The sequence below is a fragment of the Olea europaea genome, chromosome 10 (genome assembly GCF_002742605.1).
Source record: "Olea europaea var. sylvestris chromosome 10, O_europaea_v1, whole genome shotgun sequence".
Classification (NCBI taxonomy): Eukaryota; Viridiplantae; Streptophyta; class Magnoliopsida; order Lamiales; family Oleaceae; genus Olea; species Olea europaea.
The window spans coordinates 39,612,648-39,631,122 of NC_036246.1; the positions used below are offsets into that span (position 1 = coordinate 39,612,648).

At 33.3% G+C, this 18,475-nt stretch overlaps 1 protein-coding gene and 1 non-coding gene across 3 annotated transcripts; both read right to left on the reverse strand.

Annotated features, from left to right (window-relative positions):
- Window positions 1-3,085: 3,085 nt before the first annotated feature.
- TRNAP-UGG lies at window positions 3,086-3,157 on the reverse strand. Its single transcript has one exon. It is a non-coding gene; the product is annotated as a tRNA-Pro (tRNA).
- Window positions 3,158-3,957: 800 nt separating this feature from the next.
- On the reverse strand, window positions 3,958-16,933 carry LOC111402208 (pantothenate kinase 2-like). Of its 2 annotated transcripts, XM_023030371.1 has the most exons (22): window positions 16,733-16,933; window positions 16,238-16,615; window positions 15,006-15,218; window positions 14,708-14,766; window positions 14,264-14,380; window positions 13,834-13,953; window positions 13,660-13,754; window positions 13,472-13,565; window positions 12,669-12,800; window positions 11,603-11,715; window positions 11,240-11,432; window positions 9,050-9,258; window positions 8,642-8,686; window positions 8,461-8,509; window positions 7,824-7,906; window positions 7,611-7,727; window positions 7,098-7,161; window positions 6,303-6,449; window positions 6,029-6,187; window positions 5,553-5,636; window positions 4,522-4,748; window positions 3,958-4,348 (listed from the first exon to the last, which is right to left on the reverse strand). In XM_023030371.1, the coding sequence occupies exons 2-22, from the start codon at window positions 16,527-16,529 to the stop codon at window positions 4,237-4,239; spliced, it is 2,724 nt and encodes a 907-aa protein (XP_022886139.1). In that variant the 5' UTR covers window positions 16,530-16,615; window positions 16,733-16,933; the 3' UTR covers window positions 3,958-4,236. The 2 variants fall into 2 exon arrangements, with proteins under 2 accessions (XP_022886139.1, XP_022886138.1); XM_023030370.1 differs by lacking the exons at window positions 3,958-4,348; window positions 16,733-16,933 and having other exon boundaries at window positions 4,626-4,748; window positions 5,537-5,636; window positions 16,238-16,663.
- Window positions 16,934-18,475: the final 1,542 nt, after the last annotated feature.

An 18,475-nucleotide genomic window follows, 5' to 3' on the forward strand; every position in this document is an offset into this window, starting at 1 on the left:
GGGTTTTTTTTTTTTTTTTTTTTGTCCCAAATAGGTTGAATTTTTTGGGAAAATATTATTTCCATTATTTCATGCGCTTTTATTCGAAAAATATTAGTTCCTTTATTCCACGTGATTTTATTCAAAAAATAGCATTTCCTTTATTACACGTGATTATTGAATTTGTTTCCATTTTTGTGGTATTTCTAGCTTTGGAATACACCCATATAAATACTACACTATTTTTACAAATTTTGTATTATTGAAATATAGAATAATTGCACAATTATTCTATTTTTTTCCATATTAGTCAATTGAATAAAATACTCCGTTCTTTTTCTAATTAATTCTTTGATTTTATCTTGTTGTTTACGATCGTATACTTTATATTGTGTCATTTATTATCTCAATCCGTTTTATTTCCCAACAAGTGGTATCGGAGCTATTGGTTTTGATTTGTTTAAAGTTTTTGTTATTAATGATAGCCATGAAGTATGAAATTTCGATCTTGGATCGTAGTACAAGATTTTCATTATAGCAAGTGAAGATGCAAGTTGTACTCGCATAAATGGATTTTAATAATGCATTGTTGGGATTCGATAAAATGCCCATAACTTGGACAAAGGAGAAACAACAGAAAGATCAGTAGGCACTTTCATAGATCTATCTTTATCTCTCTAACAATATTCTTCAAGATATTTTGAAGGAGAAAATAATAGCTGCGTTGTGGTTGAAGTTGGAGTAATTGTGCGTGACTAAAAGTCTTACAAGTAAATTGCATTTGAAGTAGATGTTGTATTCTTATCGTATGGCAGAAGGTGGATTTTTGAAAGATCATATAGATGTGTTCAAGGAGATCGTCATTGATTTGGAGACTTTAGAGATAAAGTATTATGAAGAAAATTTGGCCTTAATCATTTTGTGCTTGTTGATTGCTTCGTTGACTTCGTTTAGAAACATGATCTTGTACAGTCGTGTTACTCTCACCATTGAAGATGCCCATGATACCTTGTTTTAAAAAAAAAAAAAAAAGAAAGATGAAACATCTAGTTGGATCTGAGACTAGAGATGGAGAAAGCCTTGTTGTTCATGGTGATCAGAGAAGGAGTAAATCGATGTTAAATTTCAGTAATCATGATTGTTATTATTGCAATATGGACACATAAAGAGAGATTGCGAGAAATTATAGAACAAAAGTAATTTGATTGCTGATCATGGAAAGCAATCAAATACTTCAGACAAGACCAATATAGTTGAGAATTATTTGAGTAATGGAGATATTTTGACGATTTTCGATATGGAATCCAAACTTGAAAATGAGTAGATTTTGAATACAGTTTGTGCGTTCAATAAATGTTCCAATTGGGATTTATTTGAAACATATAAAATGGTGACACAAGATGTTGAAGTCATGGATAACAATGAACCTTGTTAGGTAGCTAATATTGGTAAAGTCAGATTGAAATTGGTGGATGGAACATATGAAATAATTGATCACGTTCAACATATTCCAGACTTGAAGAAAAATCTCATTTCATTGAGTACTCTTGATTTAAAATGGCACACATTCTCTTGAGGATGTGGAATCTTGAAGGTTCGGAAGGATGTTTGTGTTGTATTGGAAAGGAGAGGTCCCAGCTATACATTTTGCAAGGTCAAGCAGAATTTGTGAAAAAAAGATAGAAAAGTCAGCATAGATTTAGTATTGCGGTGGAGATTCAGTTTGGTATCGTATCTTTGAGATTTGGTTCTAGGTCCATATTGAAGAATACTACTCAGTCAAGTTTGGGAGGATATGGGTAATTTAGCTTTGCCACCATTATCTGTGCTCCATCGTATTCAAATACTAGGGATAAACCCGTTGGAAATAGGTATGTGGATGATGATTCAGTTGCACATGCTTTTAGCGTTTTTGAAGGTGTTAAAACTAACCAGGGGCCTTGAGAGTTAATTATGCTACAAGGTATGCTTCAACACTATTTGGTAATTTCCAATTCTTTGTGAATTTTGGCTAATCCGTTGTTTGGATTCATGTATCCTGTTGGATACCTTGGAAGATAATTAGTATTTTAGTGTTGGAGAAAATTTGGTTCTTGTTGAAAGCTTGAATTTTTCGTTGCAATCGAATTTATTTATTAGATGGAGAAATTTTCGAACTTCGTTTGTTGCATCGAAATTTTTGTCAATGTGGAGATTGTTAGATTTATTTTTTTATCCAAATTAGATTGAATTTTTTGGAAAAAAATTATTTCCTTTACTCAAAGTGATTTTATTGGAAAAATAATTGTGTAGGCACAACTATTGTATTTGTTTTCTCCATATTAATCAATTGAATAAACTTCTCCATTCATCTACCAATTAATTTTTTGTCTTTTATTTTATTGTTTGTTTAATATTATATACTTCATATCGTGTCATATATTAGCTTGAGCCGTTTTATTTCCCAACAAATCAATGACTCGGATTGTATGTTTGAGAAGAAGGTAATATAAATCTATACATTCTTGAATGGCCAAAACAATATAAATTATGTCAAAAAGAATCATGAAAAAAAAAAGAAAAAAAAAGTATGTATACAGTATAATAAATATAAACATTATTCATTTTAAAATTTAGTTATATACTTATTTTCTATCTAGATGGTTAAATTAATAGTTGTAAAAATCTGTCGCTAATAATCTATCAATGTTGATGTATGCGATTTTTTACTTTTTATTTTCTTACGTTTATTTTAATAAATTTGCGTTTTACTTATGTAAGTTGATTCCGTGTTTCTATTTTCTATTCTCAAAAGACTTTTTCAATTAACTTTTGAAAAAAAAAATATTAATAATCATGTCCAATGCCTCGGATTTATATAATTTTAGAAGTTTTTTTTTTTCTTTTTTTTAATATGAAATAATATGAAAACCTTTTGTTTAAACTTAAACAAATGATGGTTGAATTATATTAGATTTAACTCAACTTTGCTAAACCAATATAGAGAAATAAACAAGCTTTTACTTGACTTATTTTGTTTGAAAAAACTGAAATGAATTTTATTTACACTGTAAAATTAAATCTAATATGGTTAAAAGGAATCCTATATTATTAATGTGCGGCAAAAGGGGCATTCCGAGAATCGAACTCGGGACCTCTCGCACCCAAAGCGAGAATCATACCACTAGACCAAATGCCCTGATTGATGGAATCAATTCCCGGTTATTTCTAAATATAAGAGAAAGGAACCCTTTAGGAACAGTAAGTTGAAACAATGGATTTACGCCCGCTCAATTTCGAGATCTTCCTGAGAAGAGCGAGCTAGTCAATAAATATCGTAAAAAGTCTCGATTTTGAGATGTTGCTGTGTTGAATATTAAGAATCATACTTGAATTAATGGGCTATTAACAAGCAAAAATGAGAAAAACAATAAACATTTTTGGCAAAAGTAAAATAAAGAGTCAAATAGTGAGCATTGATAGAGCCTATAAAATTTACTCACAAATGCTCTCGAATATATATGTGCCAGATGTACATTTTCCGTGTACAAAATCATTGTCACCCCCCTCAAATGGAAGTGGACCGCACATAATTTATTAGAATAAATCTTTATGTACATAAATTATGTACTACACCCCTCATATGGGGTGGGATCCATCCTCGGTAATGGATCCCACCCCATGTGAAGGCGTGAACATCTTATGTACCTAAATTATGTCCATCAAGCACGACCCAATTTATTATGCGTGAATCCCTCCATATGAGGAAGTATCATCTATTATGTATATCGAAAGTGTGCAAATAATATTATCCAATCACCTCAAAAATATTTCACTTTTTGATATTGAATACAAATACATAAATCCATACACTAGACCATTGGACCACTTATTACTTCTTTAATTTATTCTTAATTGTTGTCATCTCTATTTGTTGCAATTTGGACAAGTTTTTATTTAATATTGTTACTAATAAAAGATCAAAACAACAAATCAATTACCTTAAGATTAATGCTATTTACTCGTAGCGAAGTTATAACCCGAATCTATTTGCAACAAAACATTTGGAAAAAACTACGTTTAAAATCCAAAAGTATGCTCCTTGCGTAGACGAAATAACAGAAAAACAGAACTACAACAGCAATGCCACAATCAATTATCTATTTTATGTAGTTGTCGACACCCAAATTGTACAGATTATAACGCACAAGCGGTTGATATAACATTACTCGCTAAATTGATCGATGAAACCAAGCTAAAAGCCAGAATGGAGGGATTTCAGTTAGCTGGTTCAAATCGGCAGACACAATCGTATATGCTTCCTTTAATTAACTTTTCAGCGAGTCGCTGATTCTTCACCATTGCAAGCTGCAGATCGAATTGCTCATCACTTCATCGAATAAAATTTAAAAAAAAAAAAAAAAAAAAAAAAAAAAAAAAAAAAAAAAAAAAAAAAAAAAAAAAAAAAAAAAAAATTTCAATCATGTGTTATGTTTATTGCTTTTCATTAAAGATTCTCTTCGGGGGATAAAGGGGAGGGAGAGATTTCTACAAATAGAAAACTGAAATGAACAAAAAGAATAGAATTGTTTTACCAGATCAGCATCTTTGGCTGCAGCAGCCAACTCTGAACTGACTTGTCTCAAGTCTATGCATGGACTCCCACACCCATTTTCAACAACCATCAGGGGAACTGACGAGGAGCTTTCCTTTGAAGAATCTTGGATATTAATCATGGCATCCACAAGTAGGCCTCCTGCTTCAGCGGCTCCCCGAAGGATGTCACAGTGCTGTTAAATTCATTTTATACTTAATTTTGATGAATTGACTAAAAAATCAAGAGTTGCTCAACTAAGGTAATGGAATTTCTATCTAAGTCTAGTGTATATATTCACATTAAAAAGGAGAATAGATGGATAATAAAAAGAAGAAATCTTTGTTCCAATGCTATGCCAAAGGTAAGAGGGTTTTAAAAACTCCTTTTCTTATTTGTTTTCTCCTACTTATTATCTTTTCTTAATGACAAATAAACGGGTGAAAGAGCTTTCCAGGATTTAATATTCATGAATGACAGTTATTGTCAAGTCCTGGTGCATAAGAGTCCCCGTTAAAGAAAAGTAGTTAATAACTCAAGTTACAGTGAAGTTTCACATTGGTTACCAAACTTTATTTAGCTACAAAGTGATCGTCAAAGTTACAGTGAAGTTATTGTCAAGTCCTGGTGCATAAGAGTACCGGTTAAAGAAAAGTAGTTAATCACTCAAGTTACAATGAAGTTTCACATTGGTTACCAAACTTTATTTAGCTACAAAGTGATCGTCAAAGTTTGCATCTTATGTCAGCTCAGTTAAAATCTGTTAGTTTTTCTAATTGAGTGTCCCGCATGGAAGATGATGTTCTGACATGGCATCAATATGGAGGTTGTCACGTCGAACTCTCTATTAGAAAAGCTAATAGATTTTAATTCAGCGATCCACTGAAACAAAACGTAAATTTCACCAATAACTTTGTAAAACTAAAGTTCAATGACTAATATGAAACTGCAGTATAAGATGAGTGACCGTCAGTGTTTTTTTACCCATCAGTAAACAGACCTTAGCAGCCTCAGCAACAATATCAGGTACCTCCATAGCAGTAACATCATTTAGTGCAGGAAGGGAGTTGGCAACCAGCACAACCTGCAAAAGACTTTTTCATCATTTCTGTTTGGTATCATGCATAAGCATTATATGTGCTAGTCTGTCCTACCAAAAGAATATCCAAGAATGTCAAATACAAAATTCTGAAAATGGAAATTAATTAGAGATTTGAAACTTCAAAATAGAAAAGAAATACATTCCAAAACGCACCTATTCCTCTTTTTAAAGTTAGGACCGCTTAATATATTCTTTGCAATAAACAATCATTTTCTACATTTTGCATTATTGAGCTGTCAAATTTCTCTCGTTAAAAAAGCATCTAAAAACCTATTGCATCCTCAGAACTAACGAGACAGAAATTGAGAAGGTGGTATAGCAATCATAATTGACTTTTGAACTACTAGGTCAAGATTTCTGAAGAACCAACGTACTTCAGTTCCACGTCGCAGAAGTTCCCTTGCAAGCGGAAGCATTCCTAATACAATATCAGCACCTGAGTTGTCCACAAAAAGCAAAGCTCTTTTATGAGGTTGAGGCTTCTTATCTCCAGAGCCAAACATTCTCTCTTTGAAAACGTCAAAATCATCCACCTGAAATTAGATAAATAAAACCCAATAGCTTGTGAATATCATTTGTTGAATATTTTCTACAAGAAATTCTGGCTTGGATGTAATATCACGCCATATGGTAGTTTACCACACCCACCCGCCAAGGTCTTTGCATTTTGTTGCGACTCATTCTGTATATTTCAATAATTGTTCCCTTATGGTAGAGATCAACACATGCACGGGATCCCCAGTCAAAGATGTTTGCAGCTAGTACCCCTTCAATTAATGTAAGCATTCTTGTTTCCTGACACACAGAATATGCTGCCAAATGTCCATAAAAAGAAGGCAAGTTGCAAGAAAGATGAAGATGGAAAGATATATTTGAAGACTTCAGTATCAAGCATTACTCAAAACTATAACCGAAATGAACTGCTAACTGGCACAGGGATGATTAGACATCGTTTCTTCATTTATCAATGAAATTTACCCTTTTATTATATCAATGAATTTGCTGAAATGAACAAGGCTATGTTAGAGCCCCATTTTTTGGAGAGAATATATTTTGTAACAATGATTTGTGGTTAAAAAGTAGGGGGAAAAAATTTAGGGTTTACATGCAAAATTATTTTAATGGGAAAATGTGTGATTAAAAATGAATTTAAGGAAAAATGAATTTTTTGAGAGGGGGGCTCTAAAACAGGGGCTCTTCTCCGCTTGGAAGTAATTATAAATGGTTTGATCTATTAATAGATAGAAATGAGTGGTGAATAGAGGATAGAACATGCGGTTGAAAATGAGGTTTGACCATTTATAAATGATTTATAAAATTTTTCCAAATGGAGGCTAAAATTTAGTTTTCAAAAGGTCACAACTAATATGTAAAAGGTTGTCAGAACAATCAAGCTAAAACTCTTCAACAATGGAGGATTAGAGCATAGGAAATTATACACACCTCAGTCATACTGTCGAGCTCCTTTAAAAGATCAGGTAGAACTGCAAGTGATGCTTCATTTTCCCTATTATATACAACACAAGGAATTAATTTTGTGTATACAGTCAAACTATACAAATATGATAATTAACATAGTGTTAAGGGGGCTTGTATAAAAATTATTACACAGGTTTTAGATCAATATATAAATTCATAGGTAAATAAGAGACAGCAAACTAATACATGATGCAAATCAGAGAATCAAGCCTCAAGTCAAAATCTAAAAGACTGCAAAAATAACATCATAGCTATATCATGTGAATTTAAACGGCTTCTACCTGTGAATTGGAGCAAAAAATTATTTCAATAAAACATTATTTTGCTATATTTTGGGTATGCCTAACCATATTCCAGATTATCCAGATGCTTGTGCTTGATGAAATGCCCTAAGCAGTTTCGGCTCTAATGTCATAAGATATATCAAAATGATGTGAACAAAGTTTGCCAGAACAGAACATTACAATCAAAGTGTACCTCTGCTTTATGCTCCTATAAGCATCAAAGAAGTGGAACTCCCTCAAGCACTCTTCTCTTAATTCCAAAAGGTTGGCCAGCCCCAATTTTCCATATGCAGCAGGCTCCTCCATTAACCTTGTCAGACACAACGGAAGTTTTAATAAGAGAAGTAAACAGTATGAACTTCGCCAGTGAGGTGATTTATTAAATTTGGAGTCAAAAAGTAAAAACCTGGCCAGGTGTGCAGAGAATGCACGAGCAAATGCATCACCCCGTCTCTTAGCATCTTCGGTACCACCTTCACTTGCCACAGCCTGCAGAACTCACACCAAGTTCGCATAATCATATACACAAGACACTATTACCGCCTTATGGAACATAAAATATCAAAAGGAACAAGAACATGAATCACCAAAAAAAAGAAATCTAGATTAAAACTTTACAAATGTAGCCACCAAAAGTAATTTTCCAATTAGTTAAATGTTGTCGACTAAACATTTTTGCAGCAGTGCCAAGAACAAGGAGAACGAACATACTAAAGTTTATCTCAACTGTCATTGAAGCGTTTGCACAAGCAACTTAGATTGATGACACAAATTGTTACCTTGTTGTGTACATCAACAACCAATTACTAATAGATGCTGCATCATGTTAACATGTGGTGGTGGAAGTACTTGAAACATAAAGTAATCTACTATAATAGAACAATTTGAAACTTGAAAGTCAACGTGTTCAAGACTTGCAACTTCAAAAATTTTGACTTTACGTTATAAATGATTCATTTGGAAAATTTCTTTTTCCCTTCTTTATGGGTGGGTGCAGGTTGGGTAGCTGGGGTCTTAGGCAAGCGTCTGATAGAGTTATGTACCTTATCAACAAGGTCTGATAAATGTTCTGATAGTATAGTGAACCAATACCTATGGCAAATCGTAAATGCGAAACAGGTCAGAAAAATATGGAAGTTTAACAAGTACCAACTACTGGCAAAATTTAAGATAATAAGACAGATTTCTTCAAATATAAGCCAATCTATATCGTGTATCACTTACTCTAGTTCACTGTGATCTGAGAGATCTATTGTGTTGGGCTCATATCTGCAATGAAGAAAGAATTATAAAAATAAGCAACAATGGTTCTCATGTTTCAAGATATTTTAGGATTTGAGTCGAAACAAGAATAGACCAACAAAAGAGAGAGAAACTGGAACTAACAGCAGTGATTTTTCTTTATTCTTTGTTTTACAACAGCAGAACGGAAGCCACTCACCATAAGAGGCAGTCCAATCTAAACGGGGGGAATATAAAACACATGTATAGAATAAAACTCCCCTTAACATAATGAAACAATATCTTGTTATGGGAGAAGGAAATCCATATGATCTAAGAGTATGGATAAGGAGAAGAAGCTTGAGAGATCACAGTAGACACATTTCCAGATACACATCTATATTAGCTTACGTTTTTGGGTCTGCCAACAGTGGAAACACTTCTAAACTTGGTACAAGATGGAGAACACCAACATTTAGTTCACTGGCATCAGAACGCAAGGTATCTCCTTTGGATGATGGAACTTCAAAGCCTCCAAGGCCAGTGGTTCCTGGAGGGGCCATTGGAACCGGAGCAGTAATTTCAGTTCCCTTCTGCACAAACTTTTCCATCCACGATATCTGCAATGATATGTGCATTACATGTTAATGGTGTTGTTATAAATGCATACTAGCAAATTCTGCACGCCATAGAAAAATGAAAAAAGAGAACAATTTTCAAGAAAAGTTAATGTCGAATGATGCTTAAAAATTCTTCAATTAGTAACAAGGTCAGTCAACTATACTTTGGAAAGTATATTTTTTTTTTCCATTTTTTTGTTCTACATTTCATTTATTTATAATTTCTTTGGGAAGTGTTGCTCTGTGAGTGTTAGAAAATGGCTTCGTTAATTTGGCATGACCAAAGCAATGAACCAGGTTTTCATAAGAGAAGGTGAAAAAATTGAAACCATGGATGGATGTATCAATTTGAGGAATGAATTTGAGCTGCTTCACTAGCTTAGCATCTGGATAAGGAGGATCATGTGTTGCATGATTTCAGGATCACTTAGAGTCATACCTTGGCATGATCAGTCAAACCATCAATGAACTCCTAAAGGAAATACTAAAACTGTTATTCTGGTTTGGGGCTATAATGCTCTTAGGTTCCAAGAGCTGCTAATTCATTAGTTTAAATGTACCAAAATTCTGCAGCTGTTCCTAACAGAATACTGCTGCTGAATTGACATCTGCTTTTTGAGGAATCTTTCCCTTACTTTCCAAACCAGAAAAGCAGAAAGAGGAATATATTCCTTACCTTTTTCTTCTTTATCTGTAAAAAGCAGTGGAAGATAGAGCCCTCAGAATAATCATCATAAAGTTGCATTCACTGACTTTTTTTTCTATGAATTCAGATGAAGCAATGATTTAGAAGTTCCACTGCGCAAGAAGCAAACTATGAGCCCGTTCAGCTCGTTTAATCCTTCTTCCCAACTCACATACAATATGTGCGTCACCAAAGAAGATAAGAGTCTAAAAGCTCAATTGAAGATCACCCAGACCCATTAACCCACCAAAACCATCCCAATAATAGGTTTCGAATGCATCCAATTATATTAATATGTGACTCAATTACACCGACCAAAAATGGTGGATCTAAATGGATGACTGACCCTTTCATCTACACCCATTTAACTTTTGGCCTACATAATCCCAAGCAACCAAATAAAGCATGCATTACATAATTAATATAGAGTCAACTGAATTGACTCAACTTCCATCATCCCTTCTCCACTACCCGCCATTTTCACCAACCTCCTTAACGATCATGCACTACTAAAACCAGAACCTCCTACAATCCCTGCAACAAGAAACAGCTCCTCTGGCATCATGCTGTAGTCACCATCAGGCTTCTGGATCTCCCCACCAATTAACTCATGACACTTGAGGAGTAATTTAAAAGACGTAACTACTAATAAACTCTACATTGCAGTCTTATATTAACGTAACATAAAATTTGTGAAAAAAGGTAGATAATGTATCTGACTGACCTGATTAACAGTGTTATTGAATCAATGGTTCATGGATGCAAGGTTGATGGTGAAAAATGGCTGTGCTGCACCTAATAGATGTTCTAAACAACACGGGAGAAGTTAATGATACTAATTAATCATGGAGTAAATGATGGGATTGGTAAATTTGGGGTTGAAGTGGATAAATGAATACTAAAAGGCTGATGGTAAATTATTCATTTATTAAATGGGTCACACGAGTGGGTAACTGTTTACCTTTCATCCATTTAGGCCAATTACCCAAGATCTAATTATCTCAAGTTATTAACTATAAATACTCATATACCACCAATAACGACAACAAAATAAAAAAATAAAAATAAAAATTGCTCCTTTTAAATTTGGGGTCAAGTACATGAATTATTTTCTGCTGCACATAAACACACAAGATGGTTAATGCATATAAAATTAGATTCATATGATCAGCAACCGTATTAAATTTCCAGATTTCGTAGTCATAATTAACCAATTACCAAACATCAGACTAAGATTTTAAATGAAACGCCAATTGTGAAGCACCCAAGGTCATAATAGTGTTGGACAAAACTTGCCTTCTCATTTAAATCTCCAAGAGGTGGGCCATGGATATTTCCTCCCACATACGGTGCACCCATCGGGAACCTTTCTACTAGCTGATGAACCATAAGGTCATCTAAACCGTGCTTTTCATAGCTCATAAATGCACCTAAAGCTCCCAGAAACCCTTCATGTCGTAGAAACATTGCCTGTGCTTCCCCTTTGGACCTAATCAAACAGTAAGAGAAAAGAAACTAAAATAATACAACATACCACTTAAAATATTCATGCAAGAAGTATCAAAACCACTAGAGAATTATCATAAGATAGAAAATTTCATTTTCATGACAATAAAGAAGACATTGAACACTAAATAAAACTTCCATGAGCAAAATTACCAGAACTGCACTGCAAATGAAATGGTGTCCATAGTGTAGGCATGGCCTCTGATAAAAAACCCTCCAAAAAATATCCGCTTAAGTCCAAAGCGCAATGCATTTAAGTAAGATATCTATGAAAATTAAAAAGGATTTTAGGCATATAAACATACAAGGATAGCCGGATATAAATCCTGCAGTTTTATTTGTCCATATCAGGAAAGTAAGCTGAGGAAGGAAGAACTCACAAATAAATGTAACAAAGGAAATAAAAATAGTTTTCCCAAGTATTTTCAGAGAGGTCAATTTATGCATGACCCTTAATAATGTATTCTTATAATAATCACATAACAGTACCAGAGGAAAATAAAAATAAGACACAAAAGGGTTCAAATGAATGAAGCTAACGCACCATGAGATAAGACTTAGCAACTTGGAACCGACATCTGACACTATAAACAGTGATATTCACATGAATGAACAAGTGATTGTGTCTTACTGGTTTTAAGGTGGTGCGATGAAACTCATATAAGACTTAAATCATGTTGGATTGAGCATTCGCAAACACAGCACAAATGTCCCTTTTTGAAGAGCACTAAAGTAAAAGGCTAAATAACCACACAGGTTCTGGCCCGGCCCAAATAATATTACTTCTTTTTTTTCCTTTTTCGGCTGCATACACAAGGATGGATGGGGAAATTATTTTAATTATTCAACACAAACAATTAGCGTCTGAGAAAACAGAATGACACATGCCCTGTTTCTGAACTGTTAAAGAAGGAAAACTTTAGATAATTCAATAGTGCTCAAAAAGACAATCATGACAAAAGAACATTCTAGTTATGTGATACCCAGAATGAGGTTATACAGGAATTTATGACTCGCATGAACTTTTAGATTTTTCCTTTGTTTTCACAATTATTGATAGTCTGTCTCCTCTTTAATAATTATACATGTTCTTTTCCCATTTTATTACCAACTATTAACTAAAATTTTGTATACACCATAGTTAAAAGAAAAAGAAACAAACACTTCATAAACAAGCACGACAATGAATTAAAATTACATAAAAATCAATTTAACAAACCTGGCCAATATTATAGGAAATCATTCGCAAGAGGGACAGAGATATATCTTCAGGTCTATAATTATCGAGCTCCTTATTTTCAGATATTGCCTTGCCAAAACTTGAGGCAATTGTTGATGCAGAGAGACCAATCTATTATCATTCACAACACTGAGAACTTAATAACGAGCGGGAAATAAAGGCTTCAATAAATGTATAAACGCTGGCAGATAGAACTCAAAATATATTTTATCTAAAGAGGGAAGAAAAACCAAAAAAGGGAAGAAAGCTATTTAGCCCCAAGGGTCAAGCAAACTGCTAGAGTGTGCACCCCTCTTTCCTTTGCATTTGAGCCAAAGAGGAGAAAATAAATGAGAAAAGTGAGAAATAACAAAAAAGGGAAAGAATATTCTCTCTTCCCACCCCCCAAGTTCTCATAATGACCAAGACAATTTCAGAAGGCAACTAATTTCTAACACTTCACGTCCAATCAACATTAACAACAGCATTAGTGAATGGAAATGAATTGTAGCGGAGTACATGTGACTTAAAGCGGTATACTGAACAGTGAAGTCTAATTTCCTTTACAGAATAGAAGCTAACAACATCCAACCAGAAATAATGCTACCTGTTTCATTAATGAGGGTAAGTTACTACTTATTTCAAAACTATACGTTTTCGAATTATGAGGAAACATGAAGATGACAATGTATGGTAAAAATGATCCAGGTGGTTTTTATTTTATGTTCTCTTTTTTTCGTTGTCCATGGGGGTTGGTGGGAAGAAAATAGGGATATGCTTTTAATATGTTAAATAGGACATACCTTTGAGTAATCTGTTCCACCATAAATATCACCAACAAGCATGTCTATAGTTCTATTATCTCCACGCTGGCTCAGCTCCAATAATTCATCAAAACTGATGGAGAAGAGTTGAAGGCAAAGTTTAACAACTCAAATGCAAACAAGGAAGACGAGGAGTAGTAGAAAGTTAACCATCACATCAAAACAACCTTTCGCATTTTGTTAACAGCTTCCCTAATCCCCAGTATGTCCCCCCACCAACATTTGTTCCACTAACTCGCTGGAATTTCCCATCCCCATCAACCTGTAACCTTGTAACAGAGAATAAGGTCTATAATAATATTCCCAGAGAAAATAAATGGGGATAGAAAGGATGTTTTCACCTTTATAATACTAACACCAGATCCTATATTCACAAGAAGATATGGAAATAAGTCATTTTGATCAATCTGCACAAACTCCTTTTGGCCTTCCATATGTGTGAAAGCTTCATGTCGAATTGCCTACGCAAAGCACAAGTAGCTTGTAACACTTTCAACAATAGGATCAACAATGAAAAGAAAGAAATAGACCAAGATAATATGGTGCATAACCACCAGTACGAAGCATGAGCAGTCAGTCAAGAAAAAGCTTCTCAGATGTATCCATCACAATTTTACAACTTTATACTTCATATGAATAAAAACAAATGAGATTACCACTTCCTCAAGCATCTTTCTCAATTCATAAGACCCTTTTTAAGAAATACGAAATGACACTAGGTAAAAGAACATAAGATGCACAATGCTCTTAGAAGAAAATTTCAGATTGTACCTTGAGCAAAAAATTTGCTCCAGCCACAAGACAATTCATTTCGTCCTCTTTCTCTATACTAATCCCAAGTCTTTCCTTAAAGAGATCAGAAAACTTGTGTGCCCCGCCACCTGTAGCCTTCACAAAAATGAAACTAATTAATAGAGGAAAATGTAAAAGAGTGAAACAATCTCAGTTAGAAAGGTAGAAATTTGCAACCAATGACAAAAAGAAACAGCAATGTTGACTTTCTCCTTGATAGAATTGACTATCTGGAATTCTGCTCGATAGATTTTCACATAAAAAATCCAGCTCCATTATCTCCGGGCAAAATTCTTCTCTACTCTCCTTGATATTGCTTAAGAAATAATGAAATAAGCAAAATGGAAAGATGTGGGTGGGGGTGGGCAAAATGCATTACACAAGCTTATGTCATCTGTTTGAGATAGCAAACAACTAACGTACCTTAATTACGGTGTTCTCAGTGCTTGGACCTTTGAATTGCCAACGTCGTGAATCCATTCCTAATACAAAACAGCACAAAATACAGACAATAAGCAACCACAAAAAGATTGATTCAAATTATGAAAATTAATTGTTGAACTAACACATCAAAATACACAAGATGAATTGAAAAATAGCATTTTATTAAATTCTCCGTCATTAAAAGTGGGAATAAACAAATGTGATGATCAAAATACATAAGGTAAAGGTAACAATAACATTTTACTAAATCGTTCATCATTTAAAGTGGGGAATATACCGCCACGATGAAGTTGCTTTGAGTAGATGAAATCCAAGCATTCTTTAATCTTGATTGTCTCAAACTTCACAAAATGCAGTCTCCCACCAAGAATAGGGTAGCTCCTCCTAATGCCATTTGAAATCCCTAATCTCCCCGTAATTGTCTTTTTTCTCCTGTCATTGATTGGCTGATCCTCGCGTCTTGCGAAATAAACCAACTTGATTAGAGATCCTACAAAAGGAAATCTATTCAACTTTATAAATGGTTACTAAAATAAGGAAAAGACAGTCATATGTCCATCCAAGCTTGAATTCAACTCCCCTTCTAGTGATGAAAAAAATAAAAAAGAATAATAATGATAACAACAAAGATATCAATGAAAAGTCATAAAACATATTTTAGGATAACACGTGATATTCAAATGAAAAAGAAAAAGTAGTCAAAAGTTACTCAAGACGTCAATATACTAGAGTCCATTTATCATATAATTTATAATGCTGAGCAATCAGAAGTGGTGGTATCTTATTTATCCCATAAGACCACATTTGACACACCAGATCAGGTAGTACAAAGAATTTAGTAGGTATTATAGTGGATTAATGTAGATAGGATCCATTGGTTTTTCATTCAAAAGAATGTCATTTATTATATCTTTTCTATCCAACCTAAACACACCTTCAACCTCCGTATTATGTTATATAATAAATAGCGCATATGACTATCTTTTGAATGGAAAATTAAAGAACACAGTCCACCTCAATACATCATAAACCATCTACCTGTTAGTACCCATTATAATGTTATACTAAGTTCCTTATATGGTCTAACCCGGTGTGCCAAATGTAGCCTAAATCAAATAGTATAGTAGAGACATGAAAAAATAAACATAAAATTTCATCCCAAAATGAAGTAATTGAATGATATCAGGAGTTGACAAATGTACAATCACCTGAGTGGCATACGTAAAATTCATTGTGCCCACAAACAATCATACTTGAATTCACAGTACACAATTTCTTTCTGAAGATTTCTCGAATAATGACTTCAAAAACGGGAAGAAAAAATTCCACTAAAAAAAGAAAAGAAAAGAAAAGAAAAGAAAAGAAAAAGTAGTAGTAGTAGTAAAAAAAACCAAGGAACAAAACAAAGTTCACAATCAAACAGGCAAAATAATAATAGTAGTAGTAGTAGTATGAATTCAAGTGAAAAGAATTTTCCACTTCCTAACAAAGAGAATGCATAAAATTCACCTCCAATGTCCAAAGCCAAATGAGAAATATCATCAGACTGATTAGGCAACAGTATTGTGGGATCCCTTTCCTCAAAATTTCCTTGTATGGCTGCCCCACTGAGGTCCAGCTGCGGCCGGGAGGATGACCGGTGAATCAAACTACCGGTCAAATGAGCCATATCCTTTTCTTCTCCTCCTCCTCTCTCTACAATAGTACTAGCATCTATTTGAATTTCTTTTTCATCACAATTATTTATATTGCCGTCAATCCCAAAGTTGAGTTCTTGTTGGTCATCTGTTAGACTAGCCATTATAATTACTCTCCACACCTGCTGCCTAATCCCAAACTGTTTCTTTCTTACTCAGTCAAAAGTCCAATTTGGTATTTTCTGCTGTCCTACATTCAATGTCCAAAACCAAACACAATTCTTACACATTATTGAATGTATATAATACTATAAAAGAATAAATATACAGATATAAAATTCAAAGAGAAAAAAAAATTATTACTAACTGTATATTCTTTTAAGGATATATATCCGAATTTCTTGTTTAACAAATCCAAAAAAAAAGAGAAAAAAAAATGGAGGCTTTGAATGATTATTATTGGCATGAGGGACACAGCTTTTCGCACACGTGTTCATGAAATTGTATGAACCCCAGATGACAAAATAGAAAAAAGAAGGCAAAATGGAAAAATTAATTAAAAAAAAAAAAATGGGAGTGTGAAGAAGTGTAACTTGGTTGATTTTTGGGAGGACAAGAAAGGTTGATTTTGACGACGATTCTTCGTTCTTCTGTATCGTCATCCATGCGTTCAATCACCGCGTGTGCAGATACGCGATGCTCCTGCGCTTGTGCAAGGCGGAGATTGTAGACCATAAATTAAGCGTTAGTCAAACTTATCTAAAAATTAATTATTTTTCCATAAATTCGTCTTCAATTCAATAAATTTTTTTCATATTTTTTAACAAGATTATTCGAATTTTTTTTTTTTTTTTAACTTTTTCTTTCTCCATTTTCATACGCTATGGCACGCGTTTTCAAATCAACTCATTTGCTTATATTATTATATTATATATATAGTGTAAGAGAGACAATGTGAATCTATGTAACACGCAACTTTCTATACCTCCCGCCTTACTCCGTGCTGACCACTTTTATAAGGTAAAAAAAAAAAATCACTTTTGGTAAAAAAAAAAATTAAAAATAAACATATTAACAAAAAATATTTCTAATATATGTAAAAATTACTTATATAAGTAAAAAAATTCGTTTAGTTGTTACAATTTTCCCAATAATCTGTTACAAGCAAACACTCAAAAAAGATAACGATACTGTGAGCATCAACCTTCAAAATAAGATGTTAGGTCCTCAATCTATCTAAACTGATGAATTTGGTCCAGAGTGATTTTCGTGGTTAAAGTTGCGACCACTAGAGGTGAAATTATCAAATCACATATTATTTATATCCAATCTTGTACAATTTTAACATCTAAATTAATGATTTTTGTCACGTCAAATTAAAATTCACATATTTAAATAAACATGGGATCCAAAATTTTAATTTTGAAGATTGAAAACTCATAATCATACAAGAGACTGTCCAACCCTAATTTTTATACTTATAAAAGTTAAAATTATCATTTCGAAAATATAAATATATTTGTAATTTTATCATTTTTCGCCTTTGTATTTAGTTTGAAAATATTGTTGTCTTATTTATAATTTAGATTAATTAACTAAAAAAAATATTTCAAATTTCCTCTTTTTTCTTTCTTTTTTCTTCCTTTTCTGAATGCAATTTTCCTCATTTTAGTGTGACAATGCTACAATTATAATTTTTTTAATAATGCTATTTATCGACAATGTTACTGATTAGCAACTAAGACGACCATAAGGTCACCATTCATTCTTCAATTAATTAAATGCAAATATTCAGTTCTATAAGAATCGGTGACCATTATTCAACTATCATATATACTGATTGTTTCGCACGGGTTAGTCGTTAACAATTAAAAATGATCAGACGATTGTGTAAGGAACAAACCTCTTGAGACAAAGTCCCAAAAAGGGGTGTTCTTTTATTGGCGATGACTTTACAATTGAAAATTAAAAACAACGTGCCTCCAGGGGCGCAAGCACACTAGTTACTGAAAGAAAAGTGTTTAAATCTAAAAACTAAGGAAATGAAAATTACATGTTCTCTGTTCGAGAGTTTTGGATTCGGTCCCTTGCTTCTATGTCCTTTCTCCCT

Bases quoted from the DNA above. Each gene is read 5' to 3' on its own strand.
- LOC111402208 (XM_023030371.1), bottom strand. From the start codon at position 16,529: ATGGCTAGTCTAACAGATGACCAACAAGAACTCAACTTTGGGATTGAC. The intron at 9,259-11,239 runs GCAAGTTTTGTC...ATATCATTGCAG, and splicing joins TTGGAGATTTAAATGAGAAG to ATATCGTGGATGGAAAAGTT. The intron at 4,349-4,521 runs GTTTTCTATTTG...TATTCGATGAAG, and splicing joins TATTCTTTTTGTTCATTTCA to TGATGAGCAATTCGATCTGC.